The sequence below is a fragment of the Schistocerca americana genome, chromosome 3 (genome assembly GCF_021461395.2).
Source record: "Schistocerca americana isolate TAMUIC-IGC-003095 chromosome 3, iqSchAmer2.1, whole genome shotgun sequence".
Classification (NCBI taxonomy): Eukaryota; Metazoa; Arthropoda; class Insecta; order Orthoptera; family Acrididae; genus Schistocerca; species Schistocerca americana.
In genome coordinates, this window is record NC_060121.1 from 535,896,090 (window position 1) to 535,920,319 (window position 24,230).

General features: G+C 41.4%; 1 protein-coding gene across 2 annotated transcripts in view; it reads left to right on the plus strand.

Annotated features, from left to right (window-relative positions):
- Positions 1-24,230, plus strand: part of LOC124607265 (sodium channel protein Nach-like) — a 115,473-nt gene that overhangs the window by 23,133 nt on the left and 68,110 nt on the right. For both annotated transcript variants that reach the window (XM_047139541.1, XM_047139542.1), the window contains exon 4: positions 2,501-2,645. In XM_047139541.1, the coding sequence (XP_046995497.1) occupies positions 2,501-2,645 (145 nt within the window). The remainder of the gene's footprint in view (positions 1-2,500; positions 2,646-24,230) is intronic.

Here is a 24,230-nt window from a genome sequence, read left to right on the forward strand (position 1 = left end):
GTTTGTAGTAGCTTACCTGCACTCCTATTCTTTTATTCATTATTAAACCTACTCCTGCATTATCCCTATTTGATTTTGTATTTATAACCCTGTATTCACCTGACCAAAAGAGTTGTTCCTCCTGCCACCGAACTTCGCTAATTCCCACTATATCTAACTTCAACCCATCCATTTCCCTTTTTAAATTTTCTAACCTACCTGCCCGATTAAGGGATCTGACTTTCCACGCTCCAATCCGTAGAACGCCAGTTTTCTTTGTCCTGATAACGACATCCTCTTGAGTAGTCCCCGCCCAGAGATCCGAATGGCGGACTATTTTACCTCCGGAATATTTTACCCAAGAGGACGCCATCATCATTTAACCATACAGTAAAGCTGCATGCCCTCGGGAAAAATTACGGCCGTAGTTTCCCCTTGCTTTCAGCCGTTCATAGTACCAGCACAGCAAGGCCGTTTTGGTTAGTGTTACAAGGCCAGATCAGTCAATCATCCAGACTGTTGCCCCTGCAACTACTGAAAAGGCTGCTGCCCCTCTTCAGGAGCCACATGTTTGTCTGGCCTCTCAACAGATACCCCTCCGTTGTGGTTGCACCTTTGGTACGGCCACCTGTATCACTGAGGCACGCAAGCCTCCCAACCAACGGCAAGGTCCATGGTTCATGGGGGGTGCTGATGCTTGGGTTTTGAATTTTTTCTTGACAGGTGAGTTTGTGTGCTTCCACTCCATACTTTGTCTTTTTGATTCTGGCTCATAATAGTAAACCCAAGTTTCATCAAAAGTTAAAATTTTGTTGAGGAAGCATTCGCCTTCCCTTTCATAACATTTCTTTAGTACTCTCAACCTTGTCTCCTTGTGTAGCCGCATCAACTCCTTTGGGACCCATCTTGCACATGTTTTATGGTTACGAACAGTGACAGTTCTAACTTGAACCTTAAAAACTATCATATCCATAGTCACATGGCAGTCAGCATGAATAATCTCATCAATTCGACTTTCAAGTGAGGGAGTTAAACTGCAACTGGTTGGCCAGAACAGTGTTTGTATCAGCTGATCAGGGCTCATCTCAGTCATGCCAACTTAAAGCCATAAAAGTGCCAAACTTGCCCTACTAAAAGTTTTTTTCCCAGACCAAATTGCCTCTTTAATTATTTGAATGACCCTCATACAATGTCTTCTATAACTTAGGTATGGTAAAATATTTATTATGAAACAGCTTCACATTTTGTAACAGACATCTTCTGTGCACAGTGTACCATGGTCTTTTTGAAGTATGCTTACAGTATGGACTTACTGTTTGGGGAAACTCCAGCAGCAATAAAACAAAAAGAATTTTTGTACTTAAAGAAGAGGCCATTAGGACCACCCTGAATAGAAACAGACTCATGCAAAAGTGCCTTCCATAATCTAAAAATATTGATATTTCCATCCATGTACAAATACATAACAAGAATTTCATTAGTCAAATGCAATAATTTACCAGAAAAAATGCAGATGTTCAATCAAATGACACAAGACATAAAGGCCATTTGAGAAGTATGCCACACAGACCGAGAGCTGTTGAAAAAGGTCCTCAATATTCAGGCATGTGACTAGTAAAGTATGTTTCTAAAAGTCTACAAGACAGTAAGAGTGAAATGCCATTCCAGGAACTTCTTAAGAACTATTTAATGGAAAGCAAATTTTATGACGTAGTGAGGTTTATGTGTAAATAATGAGGAATGTTTTTATTGCCTGTAAGTGTGTAATGTAATCACCTGAATTTATTTTGTATGTTGTACATTTTTGTACGTCTGTTTTGTTTTCATCAGAGTTAAAGAACATGTAAAAAACTTTAAGACATAAATATAAATCAAGAGAAAAATGTAATATTACTATTACATTTATCAATTTATTCTTTATATTCTAATATGCAGGCTAAATATTTCAAGACTTTAGATTAACTTGAATTGTCCTGTATTGTAAGTACACACTCTGTACATAATTTAATCAAATGGGACAAAATAAAGATCAATCAATCAGTGCTGCTTTCACGTTTTTGTCACACTAGTGTGTGTTATGGATGTGAAGTCAGTGTGGGATGCCACAGCAAACATGCTTGGTCACTCCTTGAAACATAGATTATTTTTGAGTTTTGTTGTCACAATCAATAATATTGGTAAGAGAATGTTATATCAGACTGATTTTTGGTTACTCTGTCAATCAGACACATAAAATTACAGTTAAGAACACACTTTTTCCATAATGAAATCAAGATATTTTCTGTTCACATTGGACATTAAATGTTGTTCCTGATGAGCAATCTTTATTTGAGCTGACTTCACTTAAACACTACAAGAACAAAACTGAAATTATTTTGAGAAATAGCAAAGAAAAAGTATGTGATGTCCCTTAAGAGAAGCAGATGATATATTTTGTGTGTGAATTAATAATCCTGATAAATTTTCACAGAAAATTTATTATATAACTACTGTAGATGTTAGAGAGTGTTCAATCTTGCAGCCAACAACAAAGTGTACCTGTAACTGGAAACATAGATGAAGTCCAAAGGACAAGTACTTGTGGCTTTCAAATGGGACTATCTCTTCTTCTGGACAACCAGCCACATGAATACCATTCAACAGTTCTTGCTTCAAAAGGAGTGAAGGTAACGGTACAAATATTTTGTGCGCTACAAAACTGTGTTATTAATGTTGCAGCAATTGACGGGGCAGAAGAAAATGTTAAGTCTCAATATAGTAATGATCAGCCCCCATCACTGTATCTTTTTTGTGTTTTTTTATACACCACATGCTGATAACAAGTAGTACCATAAGTACCACTGTCTGTTTGTGGGCTTCATATGGGGGCTGCCTATCTGTGAAGTCCTTTGTGAGACCTTCAGCATACTGGGCAAGGAACTTCTCATCTCTGTGGATATACCACCTTCAGGTGACCAGGCTTAACAGAAATATTTTTTGGTGCAGAAGGGTGTAATGAATCTTACCGCCTCTGAATTTTTGTACCTCAATTGAAATGATCAATTCCTTATAAATTTCTCCCTGACTTGAGTTAATTTTTATACTTAATCCATATCTAAAGATAATTTTGCATATATTTGACCACCAAAACACAATTTTTCTGGTAATATAATTTTATTTTTTATATAAATACATTTAGCAACATCGATCTTGAACCATGAAAATTAGTTATCACAGTTGTTAGCTTAAATGAGTTGAAAACCATTTTACAGTGAAACTAACAAAAGTTTCTATTTTCATTTTCAATATTACTAATTTTATTACCAATAATTCAGTCAATAATTATATGAAGACAGGAAACTGATAGTTTTTATATTGTCAAAATCTGCAGCTTTCATTATTAATTATTAGAAGTGTAAATATTTATGTAAATAATTATTTCCAGAAAACATTATGTAAATTACACCTGAAAAGTAATTTCAATTAAGACAGTCATAATAAAAGTCATTTTAATTACTTCCTGTTCTGGAAGGATCCGGAAGGTCGGTTTGTAGTACTTATAGCAATTTTAGGCACCAGATGCACCATGTTAGTTTTAGTTATTGTTGAGATTGGTACTCTAACTATGAAGTGCTTTGTGTTGTGTTGAAATGTTGCACAATGTGTTTACTTGACAAATGGCATTGTAGAAAGTGTCAAGAATTTATGAATAAATACCAAAGATGTAAAAAGCAACAATGTTCCAGAAACTTTTATTGAAACAAAAAAACCTTGGACATATTAATTGGAAAGGTTAAAAAGGAACTGACACCCTAGACAATGAGACAGCCATAGCAAGATAAGGAAAATTTATCTGCTAATACAATGTTTCTGCCCTTATGAAATTATATAAATGTTGACAACACTAGAATAGTTAGTTCAACATAGGATATTTACTTTCCGTATATCTACCAACATTTTGATAGTAAGGGATACGTAACATTATAAGGAATGACAGTGGCCAAAATGCAGGTATTGTTGGTTGCTAGTGGGCTTGATATGGACGGAGGTATAAATGAAGCCATCAGAGGAGTGGAGGTTGATGTCCAGGGAGGTGGCATGTTGGGTTGAGGTGGACAGCCTGAAAATGATGGAGAAGAACTTGTTGAGATTGTGGAGAAATGAGGATTGAGTATCTTGGACATAGGTCCAGATCATGAAGATATCATCAATGAATTTGAACAAGACGAGGGGTTTGTGGTCTTGGGACCCTAGCTAGGTTCCCTATAGATGGCCCATAAACAGGTTAGCATAGGAGAATGCCATGTGGGTGCCCATGGTTGTGACAAGGATTTGTTTCTATATACTCCTCCTCAAAGGAGAAGTAGTTGTGTGTAAGTATATAATTGGATGCCCATGGTTGTGACAAGTATTTGTTTACATATGTTTTCACTCAAAGGAATAGTTGTGTGTAATCATATAACTGGTAAGGTGTGTAAGGAAAGTGGTAGTGAGTTTTGAGTCAGCTGATGTTAGGTGTTTGAAAACAGCAAGGCTGTGGGCAAGAGGGATGTTGGTGTATAAAGAAGTGGCATCAACAGTGATGAGTAGGCGTGCAGGTGGTAATGGGATGGGGCTGGTCCACAGTCAGTGAAGGAAATGGTTTGCAACTTTGGTGTGGGGGGCTAGGCTACAGGAAATTGCTTGGAGGTGTTGGCTAACAAGAGTGGAAATTCTTTCAGTGGGAGCACAGAAACCAGCTGCAATGGGTCGTCTGGAATTGTTGGGTTTATGCATTTTGGGAAGCATGTAGAAGGGGTGTATGGGAGGGTGTTGGGATGATGAGGTAGATGGGTCCAGGGGAGAGGTTCTGGGATAAGCCTAAGGATATGAACAGTGATTACAGGTTATGTTAGGCTTCTGGGATGGGATCACTATAGCAGAGATTTCTCGTGGAGGAGTCAAACTGTGATTTGTTGGTTGATTGGTTGGTTTGTGGTATAAAGGGATCAAACTACAAGGTCATCAGTCCCTTTTTCCTGCCACAAACAAGGCTCAAGATAAAACAGCACCAAAAGTATGTTTGGGACAGCAGAAGGGCAAAAAGGAATGGGGGACCATGCCGAAAGAGAAAATGGAAGGAACAATCAAAAAACAGGGAAAACAGACACAACATGGAAAACTAGAGGAAGGTATTAAAACCATGGAGCAGATGGTCTGGGCTGGCAGATCACATGAATAAAAGAATATGGGACAGCCACTCTGCAACAGATTAAAATGTCCAGCCCAAAAAGACGAGGTGAGATGAACACAGGAAGGGAAAAAATGAACACCAAGATAAACAAATGCGAAGAAAGGGAGACAGAGAGTTAAAATGGAGGGAGTGTGGAGGCCTTGGAGAGAAGGCCAAACACCCATCTTTAGTTGGTACAATAAACCCCCCCCCCCTCACCCCTCATGAATAAAACGTAAAACTAAAACTGCTGTTGAGGCACTGTCACCCAACATTGAAGGTAGGGTGCTGGGAACGTTAAAAGTCTGCCACAGAGTGGCTAAAATTGGGCACTCCAGCAAGATGTGGACAACAGTCATATGTGAGCCACAGCGACACTGAGATGAGTCCTCGTGACAGAGGAGGTAACCATGTGTTAGCCACATATGGCCAATGTGGAGCCAGTAAAGGACAACAGATTCCCTGCAAGAGGCCTGCATGGAAGACTTCCACACATTTGTAGTGTCATTAATGACATGCAGTTTGTTGTGCATAGTGTTATGCCATTCTGTCTACCAAAGCCATAAAATCTTGTGGCATAATATTGAATGCAGGTCAGGTACAGGAATGCCAATCTCCAGAAGTGGTTTCCATGTAGCCTGTTCCACCGTATCAGCAAGTTCATTGCCTGGGATGCCATCGTGTCCTAGGGTCCAGACAAACACCAGTAATGACTGGACTGTTTCCTGGTAGAGATGGACTCTTGGATGGCGAGGGCAGCACTGGTTGTTACCTTGGAGGCTGCTCAAGGAGTCACTACAGAGAAGAAATGACTCACGAGGGCATGAGCAGATGTGCTCAAGAGCACAAGATATGGCCACCAGCTCTACAGTGATAACACTGCAGCCACCTGGCAAGGAGTCCTGTTCAATATATCCTCTGTGAACATAGGCAAAGCCAACGTGACCATCAGCCATTGAGCTGTCCATGTAAACCACTTCAGAGCCATGGCAAGAATTGAGAGGAACTGGCAGCAGAGAGCCATGGGAGTAACTGAGTCCTTAGGGCCATGCAAAAGGTCAAAACGAAGCTGCGGCCTAAGTATACACCATGGAGGTGTATGTGGATGGACCCGGGAAAAGGGGGGGGGGAGGGGGGTGGTGGTGGTAAAGGAAAGTACTCAAGTTCACGCAGGAGGGATTGGGTATGAATGGTGATCATAAGGCCTGACCTGGGCTGCTGATGCAGGAGATGAACTGCTGTGGTTGGGGGAAGGAGACAGTAATTGGGATGCTTAGGAGAAGCACGAATGTGTGCAATGTAACTGGTGAGCCGCTGTGCACACCTAACCTTCAATGGAGGGATTCCAGCCTCCACCAGGACGCTGATCACTAGACTCGTCTTAAAAGCTCCCGTCACTAGTCGAATGCCACAGTGATGCACTGGGTTGAATAAACACAATGCTGAGGCTGCCACCAAACCATAAACCAGGCTCCCATAGTCAAGGCGGGATTGAACAAGGGCTCTGTAGAGCTGCAGCAGCATAGAGTGATCTGCACCACAGTTGGTGTTGCTCAGGCAGTGGACATTGAGTTGCTGCCAGCACTTCCACTTTAGCTGATGGAAGTGAGGAAGCCAAGTGAATCGGGTGTCAAAAACCAGTGCAAACAATCGATATGTCTCCACTACAGTGAGAGGATTGTCATTAAGGTAAAGTTCTGATTCTGGATGAATGGCACAACGCCAACAGTAGTGTATAATACATGACTTCGTTGCTAAAAACTGGAAGCTGTAGCTAGAGCCCATGCCTGCACCTTGTGGATGGCTCCCTGCAGGCATCACTCAGCAACACCAGTACAAAATGCAGAAGTTGTCTGCACACAGAGAAGGTAAGATGGGTGTCCCTATACTTGCTGCTAGACCGTTAATGGTGAATAAAAATAGAGTACAGAGCCCTGCAGGACCCCATTCTCCTGGATATGGGGGAACTATGGGAGACACCAACTTGGGCACACAAAGTATGGAACGACAGGAAATTTTGGATAAAAATCGGGAGTGGGCCTCGAAGACCCCACTCACGTAATTTAGCGAGGATATGATGTCACCAGGTCATTTCATAAGCTTTTCGTAAATCAAAAAAAGATGGGAACCAGATGTTGGCTCTGGAAAAGGCTGTTCAGATTCCAGAGACAAGGGACACAAGATTGTCAGTGGCAGAGCAACCCGGACATAAACCGCCCTAGCATGGAGTCAGTAGGCCACGTGAATCCAGGACCCAACACAACCGCCGACTCGCCATACATTGTAGCAGCTTACAAAGAATGTTGGTGAGGCTGATGGGCCGAGAGCTATCCACATCAAACAAGTTTTTACCAGGTTTGGGCATGAGAATGATGGTGCTCTCCCGCCATTGCAATTGAAAGACACCATCGCACCAGATCTGGTTGAAGATGATGAGGAGATGTCGGTTGTAGTTGGGCGAGAGATATTTAATCATCTGACTGTGGAGCCAATCTGGCCCAGGAGCTGTGTTCGGGCAATGTGCAAGGGTGCTGAGGAGCTCCCACTCTGTAAATGGAGCATTATAGAGTTCACTGTGGTGTGAAGTGAATGAGAGGACCTTGCCTTTCATCCGCCATTTGTGGGTGCGAAAGGCTCGGGGGTAGTTCTCCAATGCAGAGGCTCGAGCATAGTGCTCTGCACAGTGTTTGGCAATCATATTTGTGTTGGTAAATCACACACCATTGATGTTAATGCCAGGGAGACCTGTTTGGGTCTGGTACCCAAAAACACTTCTGATCTTCGACCAGACTTGGGTAGGTGATGTATGGTACCCAATAGTCGAGGCACTCCTGTTTCCGTCTTTGTATAAGCTGGTGAATGTGGGCACAGAACTGTTTAAAAGCTATTAGGTGCTCTAGGGAAGGGTGCCACTTCTGTCACCGTACAGCCCGCCTATGTTCTTTACTGGCCTCAGCAATTTCCAGTGACCCCCAAGGTACTGTGTTTCACTGGGGGCACCTTAAAGAGCAATGGCTTGCATTTTCCGCCACAGAAGTGATCGTTGCTCAACCATCACATTGATATTATCATGTGGGAGAGATTCAACGGTATTAGAAGAGTTGAAAGCTTCCCAGTCTGCCTTGTTTAAAGCCCACCTGGGGAGGCATCCACGGGCGTGATGCTGGGGAAGTGAAGGAAGATGGGGAAGTTGTCACTACCACACAAGTCATCATGGGCTCTCCAGTGGACAGATGGGAGAAGTCCTGTGCTGCAAAGTGATAAATCAATGGCCGAGTAAGTACCATGAGCCACACAGAAATGTGTGGTGTCTCCAGTATTTAGGAGGCAGAGGTCAAGCTGAGACAGTAAATTTTCGACATCTCTACCTCAGCCAGTAAGCATGGTGCCACACCACAAGGGATTATGGGCGTTAAAATCTCCCAGAAGTAGGAAAGGTTTAGGGAGTTGATGAATTAGTACAGCCAATTCGTTCAGGGGTACTGCACCATCTGGAGGAAGATAGACATTGCAGATGGTTATTTCTTGTGTCGTCCTTATCCTGACAGCCACAGCTTCAAGAGGACTTTGAAGGGTCACAGGGACACTATATACTGAGTTCAGGACACAGATGCAAACGCCACCTGGCACTCTATTATATTCACTATGGTTCTTGTAATAACCACTATAGCCACTATCGGCAGGGGTAAACATTGCCAGAAACCAGGTTTCTTGGAGGGCAATGCAGAAAGCAGTTGTCAAGCGTAACTGTTGTCATAGTCAGCCAGTTGGTGGAAAATACAGCAGCAGTTCCACTGGGGGATGACGTTATCATGAGGCCAGGACAGCCTGAAATGCTCAGGGAGGCAGTTTACTCCTCAGAGTCACCTGCTGCCACTGACTGAGTACCCATTTGATCAACATCGATTGTGTCTGAGGGTCCAGTGAGATCTAGGTTCTTAGGGGATGCCAGAATCTCCACCTCATCCTCAAATGCAGAGCTTGTAGGTAGCAGTGGTGTGGGTGCCACTGAAATGTTTGGGTTCTTGGGGGTCTTCTTTTTTTTGGGTTTCTCTTGGCGCTCCTTTGGTTTTTCTGGCTGGGAGGGCTTCACTGATTCAGTGTCATGGACTGAGGAGGACTGTGAAGCACTACAAACAGGTACCTATGGTTGCTTCAGACACTGGCGGGTGTCTGCTTTGCCACTGGGAAGGGAGTGACCCAAGGACCCAAGGGACCCCTTCCTAGCAAGAGGAGCCGAAGAAGATTTATGCTTCTCCAGCTTAGAAGTAGGGACTGATGTCTCCAATGGTTGTGGAGAGGGGGGGCGGGGGGAGGTGGAGGTGTTGCTCCTGAGGCAGGTGGTGCAGGAGCAACAGGGATAAAAGTGCCCCCCTCCATCAAGGGGGCAGATGGAGTCTTACGGTACTGAGAGCCAACTGTAAATGGCGGAATTGATGGGCTAGAGCCATTGTAATAGCAGCGGTGTAAGAGGTTGTCATACACACAAGATGTAGGCATTCAAATTTCCTCTTAACCTCAGTGTAGGTCAGTCAGTCCAGGGTCTTGTATTCCATTATTTTCCTTTCTTTATGTAGAATCCTGCAGTCTGGCGAGCAAGGGGAATGGTGCTCTCAGCAGTTGACACAGATGGGAGGCAGGGCACATGGAGTACTAATGTGAAGGCTGTACACAACCTTGACAGATGATGCTGGAAGTACAGTGGGAAGACATATGCCCGAGCTTCCAGCACTTAAAGCACCACATTGGGAGTGGAATATATGGCTTTACATCACAGCGGTAGACCATCTGGTCAGGTGATGGTCTATCGCTGTGATGTAAAGCCAAATATACTTCCCCCAATGTGGTGCTTTAAGTGCTGGAAGCTCGGGCATATGTCTTCCCACTGTATTTCCAGCGTCATCTGTCGAGGTTGTGTACAGGTCAAGGTGAAGACACCAGTGGCAACCTGATTATCACTGAGACCCCGATGGACGCGTCAGACAAAATTAACATCTTGTCACTCTAAGTTAGTGTGCAGCTCATCATCAGACTGCAAAAGAAGGTCCCTGTGGAATATAATACCCTGGGCCATATTTAAGCTCTTAAGGGGCATGACGGAAACAGAAACATCCATAGATTGTCACAGGTGAGTAATGCCCATGACTCGGCAGATGATGCTGTTTTTATCAAGACCAACCCAGATTGCATTTTAGACAATCCCTCCACCTCCCCAAACTTGCCCTCTAAATGCTCTACAAAAAACTGAGGCTTCATCAACACAAAGGATTCTGCCAACTCTCATACATATGAGGTAGCAGGGTAAATAAGCTTTGCTGCCATCCGTAGCCTTGCATTCCTTCCATGGTGTGGGTAGGGAGGGAAATGATTTGGGGTCATACTGCCGTGCATTAAACTGAGACCTGGAGCGCTTAGAGACTTCTCGTGTTTGATCACCAGCAAGTGATGATGTAGTATGTTTCATGGCACATCATCCATCCTGATGCCACCCTCTCTGACCAGGGGCCCTCCCCATGGGTGCCACCCAGCCGCAGCAAAGGCCACATGGTAGAATGGCCATTGCTGGGAGTCCCAATGCCCCAGGGTGATGGGCATCTACTCCCTGGCATACGTGGGGAGTTAACAGTGCAGGCATCTGAAGAGTGATCCCTGTGTAGTCAGGGAGCTACAACAAACATGGTACATGGCAGCCCCACCACAATGAACTGACTACTGTGCTGGATGTTAGGTGCAAAGAAGTCCATGATCATTGCCAGCACAGAAAAAGACACTGCACAGTGGATGGAGGAAAAGGCACCTGGGAAGGTGTCCTCACCCAAGAGTTGGAGAAACTGCAAATCCACGACATTAAAGTGGGCTAAAGATCTCAGTGCACAATGGACATGATGCACCATTTAAGGTGCCCTTCCCCAATTGGCTCGGACTTTGGGGAAAATTTGGAAAAATAGAGGTCAAACCCTACAGGGACCATCAAATAAAGGCTGAAACATGTGAGACTCCTTTTAGTCATCTCTCACGACAGGCAGGAATACCTCATCAGGCCTATTCTTAGCCCTGGACCCACGAGAGGGGGGGGGGGGGTTAGGTTGATTAGTGATGATAGTGATGGAGTCTTTGTCTGCAGGGAGGATGATTAAAGAAGGGGCTGTCTGGTATTATGAATGACTTTTTTCCTTCTGTTGTGACGTTTTTGTTATTGAGAAGAGACCTGAGGAAGGATGAAAGATCCAAGTTGGAGGTAAAAAATTTCTGGAATGTGGCCAGGGGATAGTTAGGTGGGAGGAGTGGATGGTCACAACTGGATGGGGGTATGAACAGGGACAGCCAGGATTCAATGTTGGGATTAGATTGCCTTTGGTTGTACAATGTTATCTGCTACTGCTGAGTGCTTACTGATGAGATCAACCTATGGTGAAGTCTCTGGTACAACTACCAGCAGGTAGGCACACAACTAACTATTTAACACATTTAATGGCTCAACTTTTGAACTAGGGGCTGGTTGTGCACCATTGCATTGTGCCCTATTAAATTCAATAACAATAACCCAGCCTAACAAACAGTCAATGAGCAATTTAGAGTAAAAATATGGAACATCAAATAAACTTAGAATGGTCCATTTGAGTAGTCATGTATCCTCAAACAATTTTTGACTTAACTTCAGTTTCATTACAGTCAAGAAACATTTCCTTCAGTTGGTAGTTGCACAGAAACTAATATTCAAAATAATTAAACATGATTTTAGCAAAGCAGTGCAACCAAACAACTAGTTCCTATACAGATAATGTTTTGCTTAACCAATGGCATGGTCTAGTACTCTAAACTCACTAATGTAGGTTAAGGGTATACGGAACGCCCTATGCTTACAATGTTAAATTGAACTAAAAGTTAGGAACATTTTCTCATTTGTTATTTGGACGACACTCTTGATTTTTTCACAGAACGCAGAGATATGTTCTGCTTTTATGCTGAATTATTAATTTTGAAAAAATAATGTATAGTTTTTCAGATATTTTATTTTTTGTAAATGTTAAAAAAGTTATACATTTTAACAAGAATTTTAAAATTTACATCCATTAATACAAAATAATTCCACATATCTTTTAATTCAGATATATTAGAAGGTCTTAAGGAAAAACTACAGAAAATTTCATCTTTCTACTATAAATAGGCCCTGAGAAAATGTACCTTATACACAAAAAAACTAAAGTTATGGGAAATTAGCTTCAAAGTTTTTACTTCAGTACAAGCCTGCTCCATAGCTTGTATCATCAGAATCGTCCAACAGCTTCCTCTTGATGGCTCTGCTATGCTGTCTAGCCATCTTTGAATATACTTTTATGGCATTATCTGAAGACCTGAGCCGTTCCTTGTCCAAACAAGTTCGTAGTCCTACACAGAGCCCCAACTTCTGCAGAACTTTGCACTTTGTTATATTGCCCTGATTGAATGATGAAACAGCATCATAAACGCCAAAGTGAAGTGTGTTTGTACCCACAAACACAGTTTTAGGTAGTCTATTCCATATCACATGGTTCACACACTCATTTGGATTTTGAGTCCGGCCATGAAGACATTTCTTTAGTAGACTAATATCTGCGAGGTCTCGGAATATTGGTTTTATTTCATCCATTATGGCAGGTGGCAGGTGATGACGGTGATTGTATTGTTTCTTAGTTACCTTGCCTCTGTTGTACTTGCACCAACTATCGTCTCCTTTTGGACATAGCCCATGTTGGGGATTCTCATTGTTTGAAGCTGTATGAAAAAACAGAGCCCAGACTGCTCTTCTCATTAATTCTGCATCTGCTGTACTCTGTCTTATTGCTAGACCATAGCACTTCTGAATATGATCTATTGTAGCATCTGTCAGTCTATTTTTCCCATCTAAAGTTTTTCCATCGCTCAATTTCTTGCCTTTCATGCTAACCTTGAGCCGTCGAAGTCTTGATCCCATCCTTTTCTGAACATGGCCAACACACTCCAGTTTGGAAATTTTCACATTGTTACCATAGGGTCTCAGTTCCTCAATTTCTTTGAAAGCCTTTGAGTCATCATCTCCGAGATAATTTATGTATCTAACGATGTACCATTTTACTGAGCGTTGATAAATACTTCTTACACCAGCAACTTCCATACCACCACTTGACCCATAGTAATTTGCCATGCACTCCTCTTCATGTTTATTTTTCATTTTCTCCTTGCATCTGCAATGCTAGGAAAGTATTGCCACATCAACTACATTACCAGTGTCCACACTTGTAGCTGTTACTATGCCATTCAGAGATGTGTGGCCTCTCTTCTGCCAGCTTCCATCAAAAGCTATGGACAAGTCTCTGCTATTATGATTTTCAACAACTTCTTCCTCAACAGCATCTTTCATGTTTTCCTGTGCCACATCTCCTACAGCAGAGCCTATTGCAATTATGTGTTTGTTAAATTTTGAAGGTGGAGGAGGGACTTTCATCACACCACACAACATGGCACCTGCAGCCCTGCCCTTTCCTATAGACCATAATCCATAAACCAGTCTAATGTTTATATCGTATAGTTTACCTGTATCTGCAGTAACGTGAGGAATTGAAGAAAGTAACACTGTGTTTGAAATAACTGCACATCAACTCTAATTCACAAGCAAGTCCTACATGTAAGTTTGTTTTCAATGAAACACCACATTTTCCACATTGTTTGCAGCACACATTGTTCTCCAAAATGTCTGATAATAAAGAGACGTTAATTACCTCATATTTTGTAGTCCCAGCATTTAGTTTCTTGTATTCTTCTTCAATTCCAGCTAGTTTTCTTCTTGAAGCACTTTCCGGTGTAGTGGCAGCAGCATCACTCAATGTATCACTACCAGTGTTGAGGTTAGTCGCTACTGGGACATCAGATAATAATGAAGATGAATCAGACGAATTTTTAGTACACTTTACTTTCTTGCGACAACGTACACGCTTTCTAAATACCTTCAGACTAGGTCTTGGCATGTTGAAGGAAAGAAAACTCAATGACTTCTCCTCATACGACTTTCACAACAATGACATGGATGTACTCACAAAGGAAACAATACAAATGGTGCAGAATCTATTGTCAACTGTCTAGCAGTGTAGCCAACAGAAAAGTTAACTCTCTTGTGCTCAATTATATCTCTGGCAAGGCTGTCTATATCAGGTATACTTCGCGTCTCATATACAAGGTACGGAACATTGTGTGTCGAAATTATTTTAAAAAATTATTTAAAATAGTTCTATTCACGTCATCCAAATATTTTATACATGGTATTAAATGGGAGAGTCTAAATTTTTTGAAAATGCATTTACCCAAAAATCGATTTTTTCATCGAAGAACTCATTCCGTATACCCTTAATTCCCCACATTTATCTAGTTTACACAGTCTATTGAGTAACAGAGTCTCATATAAAGATCAACACAGTTGTTAATTCTAAATCACAACAAATAAAACATGTCTCCACAACTGCAAAGTATTTTTACAGTAAACGAATAAATTTAAACTGCCTACCATGTTATCACAAGCTCACCAGCAGCTATTTGCTACTCATTTCTTACACCAGCCAAGGATACTGGTAAAAGACCACTAGACCATCTCTGCTCTCTTATTTCTCAGCTTGGTCATATGATCACTACTTGTGTCATATTAGCTCTTAACTTCTATATCTCAATTCCAAATTATTCACATTTTTTGAACACACTTCATATTAAACACTTGGGATAAATTTTTTACATTATGTTTGAATTCCAATATTACATGGATTAATTTCCTATATACCTGAAATTGTATCTTTTGGATAAGTATTTGATACTATGAATTGGAACTGCTGGAATCTAATCAAGTTCACAATTTAACTTACATGTTCTACATTACTGCTTTAGTCAAATGATAAATTCACTACAGTACTAGGATTTCCTGTTAATACATAAATAAATGACAGTGATATAAACTACTTATGCAAAGGCTAATTTGTTGCATAATTGTGTCAGACTTCCTTTTTTGGCATACAACCAGTGTAGTGTAACAATGAAAATAATCAATTTTTGACAATATAAGATGAAAAGGAAAGGCTGATTCAGTCTTTCCTTCTCATCTCATCCGGTAAGTCTCCCCTGACCTGCAGTTCTGGGTGACTTTTCCAAAATCTACCTCTTTTCCTGAACCTCCTTAGTCCTTCCCCTTCATCCTTCCCCATCAACCCTTCTGCCAGGAGGAGCCGCCACTGGCTCCAAAAGCTTGTATAGGTATAACATTCTTTCCTGCGTGTGTTCTCCTGCTGCCACTTGGTGGGTAAATTTTTTTGTCTATCCAGTTAAATTATATAACCAGTGTACTGTGGTGTTTATGTTTATGCTAAGTCCTCTTTTGATGTCACAGTAGGTCATATAAGCTCTTTTATTGCTGTCTTCATTCTCCTTTATATAGCATATGTTTGTGACCCAATACCATGATGCATAATTAAAGGGCAACTGCCTCCACAGGCAGCCTAAAGAGGCAACTGTGCATTGCAAAACATCCTTATATGAGCCAGTGCACCAGGAATTTGGGCAGACTCATGTTGATTTGACTAATGTAAGCTTCACTGTTAGATTGTGACTTAATGTACTTCTGGGTTAAGTGTATTTGTGCTGATCACTATTTTATTCAGTGTCTCAGTATACACTTCATGCGAAAGTGGAATAAAAGTTGATTGATGGAAACTCTGATATTGTGTTGTGCAATGTTACAATATTTTTGGTGATGAGTGCAGTATTCTACTCAGTATGTTTCATGTCATGGTTCACTACAGCCAATATGTCAGTGTAAGAAATTCGTCAAACTCTTGTTGAACAGCAGCAAGCTTTCAAAGAACAAGCAGTAGGCTCTCTCCTTGGCACTAAATAATTTGGCAGAATCCTTGATGTATTAGGGTTCATAACATTGATGCAAAACCCACTGATTCCTCCATATGATGATGCTATGGAAGATTGGGGCGTATATGAAAAACACCTTTAGCAACATTTCCAAGCATTTGGTGTCTCTGAGCCCAACATGTGTAAGGCTTTCTTTCTATCACGAATTTGTCCTCATGTTTATCACCTTTTGTGTCAGTTAGCTCCTCTTTAAGAAGCTGCCATCTCTCATTTGATGAAATGTGTCAGTTGCTCTCCACTGCAAATGTACTCATGTTTATTGCTGCTGCATAGAGTTATACTGTTGTCAAAAGCAGCTACAACAGTCACACAAAGCTTAGATGGTGGAACTTCAGGGACTTAGCCACAATTGCCAATTTGTTACTGAAGCTTACTAGGATTCACACGCTGATTTGATGGTTAATGAAGCTATAATAAGCTTGGCTCCTGATAGAGAAGTTCATGAACACACTTTAAAATGGGAAAATTCCTCTCTCACAGAGGTTTCGAACATTGCCCAGTCTTTTGAAGTATCTAGGGTAGCAGGAAATCAGATAGAAGCTTGATGTGAAGTAGCCGCTGTTGCTTCTCCTCCTCAGCTTATTGTTTTACTCAACATGAGCACGCCGCATGCCCAAATGGGCAATGTGCAACCGTTGTAAAAAATGGGACATACTGCATCTGTGTGCAACTCGCATTCTCATTCACTGGACATAAACAGTGTTTCCCAAGTGATGGTATCACCAAACAAACTCTTTATGGAATTATGGACAAGATGTTAAAAATGCAAGTAAATACAGGTGCAACAGCGACTTTCTTAAATTCTTAAACCTATGTGGGTCTTGGAGCACCAGCATTGTCCCCTGTCTCTCACTTGCTGCTGAATTACAACAAACAACAAATACTCATAACGGGACAGTTTTCCACTCCTGTAGTATATAAAGCTGTTGTTTGGCCTTTGACCTTTCTAGTGGTGGATGATGCCAACATTGAAAATTTATCTGGGTCAGACACCTTCAAAATTTTTGGATTCTCTGTTTCTGATGAAGTGCATCTGCTATTGGATCAAATTCCATACCAACAACTGGGTGTGCTCTACTTGGCATTTTCTTCACTGTTTTTGTAAGGATTAAGATGAGCTACCAATTTGAAGGCTTATATCACAATGAAACCAATGGCATTCCCCCATTTTTTTCATGCCTGCCTGATCCCAGCACCTTCATGGGAACAAGTCAAATCAGAACTTGATCAATTTACACCCCTGAATGTTGTCACACCTGCCTTTTCTGGCCATTGTTGCAGAACCTACTGGCAACCTTTGGCTCTGTGGTGATTTGAAGAAGTCTGTATATTCACAGTCTATTATCAGTATCTGTCCCTTACCTGTCTTGATGGATTCTTAGCTCAGCATTCCAGGGGCCAATATTTTTCCAAAATATACTTGTCAGACACCTACTTCCAACTGCCTCTGAATGACGATTCCAAACATATCTTTGTGGTGAAACCACTTTCAGGTTATACCAATGCCATTTCCTGCCACTCAGCATAACTATTGCCCTTTTTATTTTCTAACAACTTTTGCACCAACTCATGTCCTCCTTGCTGAGGTGCATTAACTACCTGGATAATATTATTGTCTCCAGTTCCTCAACGGGTGAACACCTGTGCACCTACATTGTACCGGCTAAACAGACATTGCCAGGATTGCAATACAGCAAAAAACTGAGATGAGAGATTGTGCTGGGTGCAGTCGATAGAGGTGGAAAGAGATTGGACTCCTCCACCTAGAAGTTCTGCCACAGTTATCCCATCCCGGTAATTCAACAAACCCTCCAACCCTTTGTCAAATCTTTAGGCTCATCCTAGAATTTATACTCTGAATCCATCTCCCTCCTCTCCACAAGGACCCTGAACACCCAAGCAACAAAAAACACCTAAACTAAAAAATCCTGAAAGCCCCATTGTAGCTGATTTCTGTGGTTCCAATGAAAGAATCTCCACTCTTGTTGACCAGCACCTCCAAATATTTCCTCGCAGCCCACCTTCTTGCATCAAAGGTACAAACCACTTCCCTCAGCAACTTTTTATGATGCTGATAATCACCTGGATCCCTACTTGTCAATGTTGATGCTACCTCCCTATACACCAACACTCCTCATGCCCATGGCCTTGCTACTATCAACACTACCTGTCCCAACACCCTTCTGACATGAAACTCACAACCTGATTCCTTATACACCTTTCCAGTTATAATCTCAAATACAACTATTTCTCCTTTGAGGGGGGAAAAATCCACAGTACAGCCATGAGAACATGTATGTTACTTTCCTGTGCAATTAGTTTATGGTCTGTCTAGAGGAAACCTGCCTAGGTTCCCAAGACCCCAAAACCCTTGTCTGGTTCTCATTCATGATGGTATTTTCATGATCTGAACATAGGGTCAGGACACCCTAATCTCATTTCTCCACAGCCTCAACACCTTCTCCTGCAGCATCTTCAACTGGTCCTCCTCGACCAAATGAGAAATCCCTTGCCCAGCACGCTGAGGTCTTACAAAAACCTCCACACATGAACACCTCCCACACCTAGTTTGCAAACACATCTTCTGTGCCTTATCCTCACATACCACTTCCTCCCACCCAGAAACCAGCTGCAAAGGAGCACCCCCACCCCAATCACACAAGACCATCACAGACTGGAACAACTGATGCATGTCCTTTGCCAGGGCTTTGACTATCTATCATAATGCCGGGAAATGATGGAGATCCTACCTCTGATTCTTACCGCCCTTCCTAAAGTGGTGTGCTGGTGCAAACCCAACCTACTCATCATCGTACATCCCTATGCCACACCCACTCCCACTCCCACTCCCACTCCCACTCCCACTCCCAACCCCTTGCTACAGATGTCATATCCCAGTGGAAGGCCTAGGTGTAAGACCTTCCTGATTCACCCACCTAGCAAATTCTACTCCAATCCTGTCACAGGTTTATCCTATCCATAAGAGGCAGGGCTACTTCGAAGTGTAAGACCTTCCTGATTCACCCACCTAGCAAATTCCACTCCAATCCTGTCACAGGTTTATCCTATCCATAAGAGGCAGGGCTACTTCGAAAGCAGCCATGTCATACACCAACTCATTTGCAGTTTCTGCAGAGCGTTTTATTTGTGCATTGACTGCCAACCAGCTGCCCACCAGAATGAAAGGCCACTGCCAAACTGTGGCCAAAAACAGTGTTGATCACCTAGTGACACAACACACAGTGTGGCACAACATGCTCAAGTTCAGTGGCTGCTTCAGAACTCATGCCATCTGGATCATTTCCTGCCAGCACTAGCTTTTCTGAACCATACAGGCGGTTGTTATCCTTGCAACACATACTTTGCTCTCACAAAACCTTCTGGCCTTAGTCTCCTCTAACCTATGCCAACAGCCCGCTTCCTCTTTTGCTGTGTCACCCACTCCCATTCCATGCCTTCATGTCCTCATCATTATGCTCCACATGAACTCACTGGCCCTGGTGCCTGTACTTTGCATTTCTTTCCCATAAGCTTGTTACCTCCCTTTCCAGCATTTCTGTCCTGCACACAAACTGCCTCCGTCTGAGCCACTCCCTAACAATTCCCAACCCCTCCTTCTGTTTCCTGTGTCTGCTTCTTGCTTCTTTACCCCTCTATCCAGCCCACTTGATACACCTCTGGCATTGTGTGTTGAGCTGGTGTGTGTAAGGGGGGGGGCTCTAGCTTCTTAAAGGATGTTTCCAAAAGGTAGCACATTTTCGTTCTTTTTTGTATACCTTTTGACGACCCAGTACTTTTGTTATTCAAGGAATGGTTTCCCGTGGTCCTAAATTCATCTACATCTGTATCTGCATGGATACTTCACAAATCACACTTAAATGTCTGGTAGAGGGTTCATCGAACTATCTTCACAATAATTCTCTATTATTCCAATCTTGAACAGCATGTGGAAAACACAAACACCCATATCTTTCCATGTGAGCTGTGATTTCCCTTATTTCATTCTCCCTATGTAGGCCAGTGTCAACAAAATATTTTCACATTTGGTAATGGGGATTTCATGAGAAGATTCCGTCCTAACAAAAAATGCCTTTGTTTTAATGATGCCCACCCCAAATCCTGTACCATGTCAGTTGACACTCTCTCCCCTGTTTTGTGATAATACAAAAAGTGCTGCTCTTCTTTGAGCTTTCACAATGTACGCCATTAATCCTATCTGGTAAGGATCCCAGACTGCACAGCTGTTCTCCAAAAGAGGACAGACAAGCATAGTGTAGGCAGACTTTAGTAGAGATTTTACATTTTCTAAGTGTTCTGCCAGTAAAGCACAGTCTTTGGTTTGCCCTCTTCACAACATATTCTATGTGCTCTTTCCAATTTTAGTTGTTTGTAATTGTAATTCCTAGTTATTTACTTGAATTTACAGCCTTTAGATTTGCCTGATTTATCAGGTAACCAAAGTTTTATGGATTTCTTTTAGCATTCATGTAGATGACCTCACACTTTTTATTATTTACAATGTCTAGAAATTTATGTCTATAAAAGTCTCAGCTTTAGACAGTGATTTTATATTTATGTTCAGTTGACATTGGTTGTAATTTTACAAGAGCTTCATCACAGGTGTCTTATTGCTTTGCATAATTAGATATTCCGTGATCAGACTAAAGTTCTCTTTATTGTTTTGCACTGCTAGCAGTTCAGTACAACATTAGATAATCATTGATGTGTCATCACTCATCAGCATAGTTCACAAACATAAAGTTTTGTGGTTATGTTATGCCATTAATATATACACAAAAATGATTTTTTCCCTGATTAATCCATTTGCTTTGTTCATTCACACATTGTTTTCCGTAAATCCATCATGAAGGAGAGTAGACTTCATGGATGTGGAATGAGTCAAGTTACACATTAACAGGCAGAAGCAGCCTCTGGTATCTACCTCTTTAATCTACACTAACAAAAAATTTTGACTAGTGCTAACCTACTCAAACTGTTCTCAGAAGAACACTATAACTGACATACATTATTAAGAAGCAATTTCTCCTCTAGCACTGTACAACAATGTTTAGGGATTTATGTAGGTTCCGTCCATATGAATTACTAGCATTAGTGTTGTTAGTAACTTATAAATACATTCCATGTGGCTTTAATGCATTGTACAAAATAAATACTCCCCGCTCATGTCAATGCACTATGTCGTCAGTGATTCATAAAGCACACTGCAGAAATCCAGTATAACTTTATGAAACACCCTGTAGTTGCTTCTTGTCATGTAGAGGGTAGGCAGAGTTGGGAATCACCAGCCTGGCCTTCACTTGCAGACCTATGCAGAAGAGAAGTGCACATACACAATACGGTGACCTGCCTTCTGTCACACTTCGACCACACATCTGCCTCCTCCATCCTGTTACAGTCACAGAACACAATTTATCCCTTAATATGGTTCTACTGCTCTTAGATGTAGTACACACATTGTTTTTAACCTACTTCATTTAAAAATAAATTTTAATTTTATTCTATTTACAGGAATATTTGTAATAATCTGTGATTTTTCCATCCCTTGAGCAGGGAAACTGTTAGTTCCAGGTTTAAAAAATGAATTGGACCTTTTCTGCAGGAAATTTAATGTAGTTTGATTTTGTACTGGAAACATTTTTGCTAGGAACCATTGTTTTTTAATTATTTGAGAAAAACATAAAAAAAGATATCTTTAAATCCACCTGCCCCACAATGCTTTTACCTCACTGATAAGATTTTTAATTTGTTGTTCATGACATTCCCTTCCAGCACCATGGAAAAATTTGTCTTGACTGACTGGACAAATCAGGACACAGTAAAGTAAAACAAGGATAACAGAATAGAATAGTTACCTCAATGTCAGATGATGTTTAAGTAATTGCATTAGGAAATGAGTCACTAAAAGTAATAGATGTGAATTCCTATTTGGGTATCAAAATAACTAAAGATGGCTGAGGCACAGATAATATAAAATGCAGACTGGCAAGCAATAGAAAGAAAATGTAATTTGTTAACACTGGATGGAAATTGAAGTGCTAGGAAGGGTTTTCTATGTGTATTTGTCTGGAGTGTAATCACATATGGAAGTGAATCAGGGATAGTAAATGATTCAGAGAAGATGTGAATACATACTTTTGAAGTATGTGTTACACAAGGATCCTGAAGATTAGATAGACATATTGGGTAAGTGATGAAGAGATGGTGACTCAAATTATGCAGAAAAGAAATTTATGGTGGAATTGACTAGAAGAAGGGATTCATTAACTGGACACATCCTGAGCCATTAAGGAATCACCAGTTTGCTAAGGGAGGGAGATGTAACTGGTAAAAATTGTAGAAGAGGACCAAGGTGTGACTAAGTAAGCAGATTTAAATGGACATAGGTTGCAGTAGTTATGCACAGGTGACATGGACTAGACTAATGCAGATAGCTGTATTTAACCACATTTTGATCATGACATTTCATGTGAATGTGTAATGTACCTGCCTGCTTACTAACACCTGTAAATCTTTGGCTCCTTGTAACTGGTTTTGCACCAGTGAATAGCTGGAAGAGATGCAATATTAATTCTACTGCACGTCAACTCTGGTCCTAGTGCACTCTTCTTTATTTAGCAGGCACCAGCTGACTTTGGTAGCAGTAGTCACATCTCCTACTAATTAAGGATAGCTAAAGGAGATCAAACAATGAGTTGGGAAATGTTATAGAAATGGATTTACTGTTTGAACATTCATTATCTGGCACAAAGGTAACTGAAGAGTGAGCTTATGCCACTAAGGTTAGGAAAATGAGTATCCTTATGCCTTCTTCAAGAGTTTTCTCTCATTAAGTTACTGACTGTAGTTTAGTTGAAAATTCTACCATGAAAATACACAGAAAATTCCAGCCTTGTCTAGAATACACCAACTTACATACACAATTCAGGGCCATTGCTCTTAAACACTTGGCCATTAAGCAATTGTGGAAAGCATGGCCTATATAAAAAACTGAGCACAATAGCAGTTTCTCACCAGTTACTAGTGAAGTCATCATCTGCAACAGGCTACCAGGCTACAGATATATTCAGTTCTCACCCTGTCTGAATACTGAGGCCTGCTGCAATGACAGTGGAGGAAGGAGTCATGATGCGAATGACTCCTCTTCAGTTTAATTTTCTCTCTGAGATGTGTGTGCGTACAGGGAAGTTGGTTACATAGTCTTCCTAACCTTTTTTTGTGCTTACACTCCTTTCTCCTCTGTAATTTTTAATGTTCAATGGTGTTTGAAATCTGCTCCTATAATGGTGTGCTAATAACCAGGTAGCTGTGTGATGCATTCTGCAGAGAGAAGAATGGAGCACACTTTGTGGTGTTGCCTGTGTGCTCTCTGGCTGTCCCACTCCTCATACTCTAGCTGTTGCCTACAGTGGTATCTGGCATTGCTGGGGTGAATGCCAAATCATGCCACTGTTTGTATTTCTGACTCTCCCTAAAAAAACTTTCTTGGAAAGCAACACACTCATCTTTTAATGCAATACTTGTCATGTTTGCTTTATGTCAGCCATAATGAACACTAGGTGGCTAAGCACCCTCACCACGCCTAAACTAACATGAATATTAACACTAAATGTCCTACACACACTCCAAATCACATGCTATGTATTATCAGGACAAGCACCAATCAGCCTAACAACACAAGAAACTGTGTGTTTAACACTAATATTCTTTGTTTCTGATTATTTTTACATGCCACCACCTTCACACCTACAGCCCTCTGCCAAACATTAAAGCAGTTATATTCAGTGGATCCCACAGAGAATGGTCCCTGGTATGTGGACAAAAGTCCAAGATGTACATTTAATTTAACTGAAATATAGTGAAATTGCTTTATATTACTCTTTTAAAGCGCTAATTCTAACTGTAAAATAACCTAAAACACTGAATTCCAGAGTTTCTCTGAAGGTGCTCTTCAATGGAGTAAAACAGAGCCGGCCAAGTTTTCGGTCTGCGGGTTGTGCCCGGATGCAAGCGTCAAACCTCTCAGCCTTGCTTCTCATGTTCCCCACTGCCAAGTCACACTGTCTGAGCATAAGGAGGGGGAAGAGAGGAAAACTATGAATGTCTCACATTTAAATGGCAG